At 49.3% G+C, this 990-nt stretch overlaps 1 protein-coding gene across 1 annotated transcript; it reads right to left on the reverse strand.

Annotated features, from left to right (window-relative positions):
- Positions 1 to 990, reverse strand: LOC149002389 (uncharacterized). Its single transcript, XM_089138707.1, has one exon. The coding sequence runs from the start codon at positions 988 to 990 to the stop codon at positions 1 to 3; it is 990 nt and encodes a 329-aa protein (XP_088994833.1).

Below are 990 nucleotides of genomic sequence, written 5' to 3' on the forward strand. Positions count from 1 at the left end.
TCAGCGATGAGAACTTTTTACGTGCTGATCCAGATGTCCCCTAGCGATCAACTTCTCAATCTCAATCTTTAGCATCCGACAATCATTAGTGTGATGTCCCCTGTCCTTGTGGTATTGGTAGTATTTCCCCATGTCGACCCAGTTTTGTGGGCGCACCTGCATCGTCCCGGGAGTCTTCAGCAACCCGGAGTCTCCTGAGTCACGAATCTGCATCAACACTGCCAATCGTGACTTATTGAGAGGAGAGAAGGCTTCTTCATCTTCGCCTATCACCTTCTTGCCGTGACATTCCTGTCTAGGTCTAGGCTCCCTCTTAGTGAAGCGAGATCTGGCACTGGGCTCTACTACTTTCCGGATAGGGGGACCTTCTTGGTCCCTATAATGGCTTCGATTGGCCTCCAGGACTTCCTCCACAGTCGCCATTTCATACCCCAAGTTTAAGAGCTTCGCCAGGGTCTTTGGCTTTTTCTCCACAATGGAAGTGATCAGCTTCTCGCTGGTGACGGCTCTTTTAAAAGTTGTGAATGCCACCTTATCATCCAGGTCCTTGATCATGATGGAAATGCCATTGAGGCGGGAGATGAAATCTCTGATGGATTCCTGTTGGCCTTGCTTGAGGGCCAGCAAGTTGTCCTCAGTTTTGTTTTTCTTGATACCGCTTTTGAATCTTGCCACAAAGGCATATCCCAACTCCGTGAAGTTATGTATGGAGTGTCTGGGAAGCCTGGAGAACCAAGTAGTGGCTGATCCTGTTAATGGTGGCGGAAAGCATCGGCACTTTATGGGGTCCCCACCTCCGCACATAGTCATGATTGAAGTGAAGTGACTTATGTGGGCCATAGGATCCGTGGTTCCATTATATGAAGTGAAGGTTGAAGACCCTACCGGAAGGGGAGCCGCCATTATCTCTGGAACGAAAGGATCATGACTCAGTACAAGTTGGACCTCGTCCGGGACCTTCTTATCCAGCTGGAAGAGACGTTCGTTCAT

Source organism: Hakea prostrata, chromosome 10 (assembly GCF_041222555.1).
Source record: "Hakea prostrata isolate BN-2017 chromosome 10, UWA_Hpros_2, whole genome shotgun sequence".
Lineage (NCBI taxonomy): Eukaryota > Viridiplantae > Streptophyta > Magnoliopsida > Proteales > Proteaceae > Hakea > Hakea prostrata.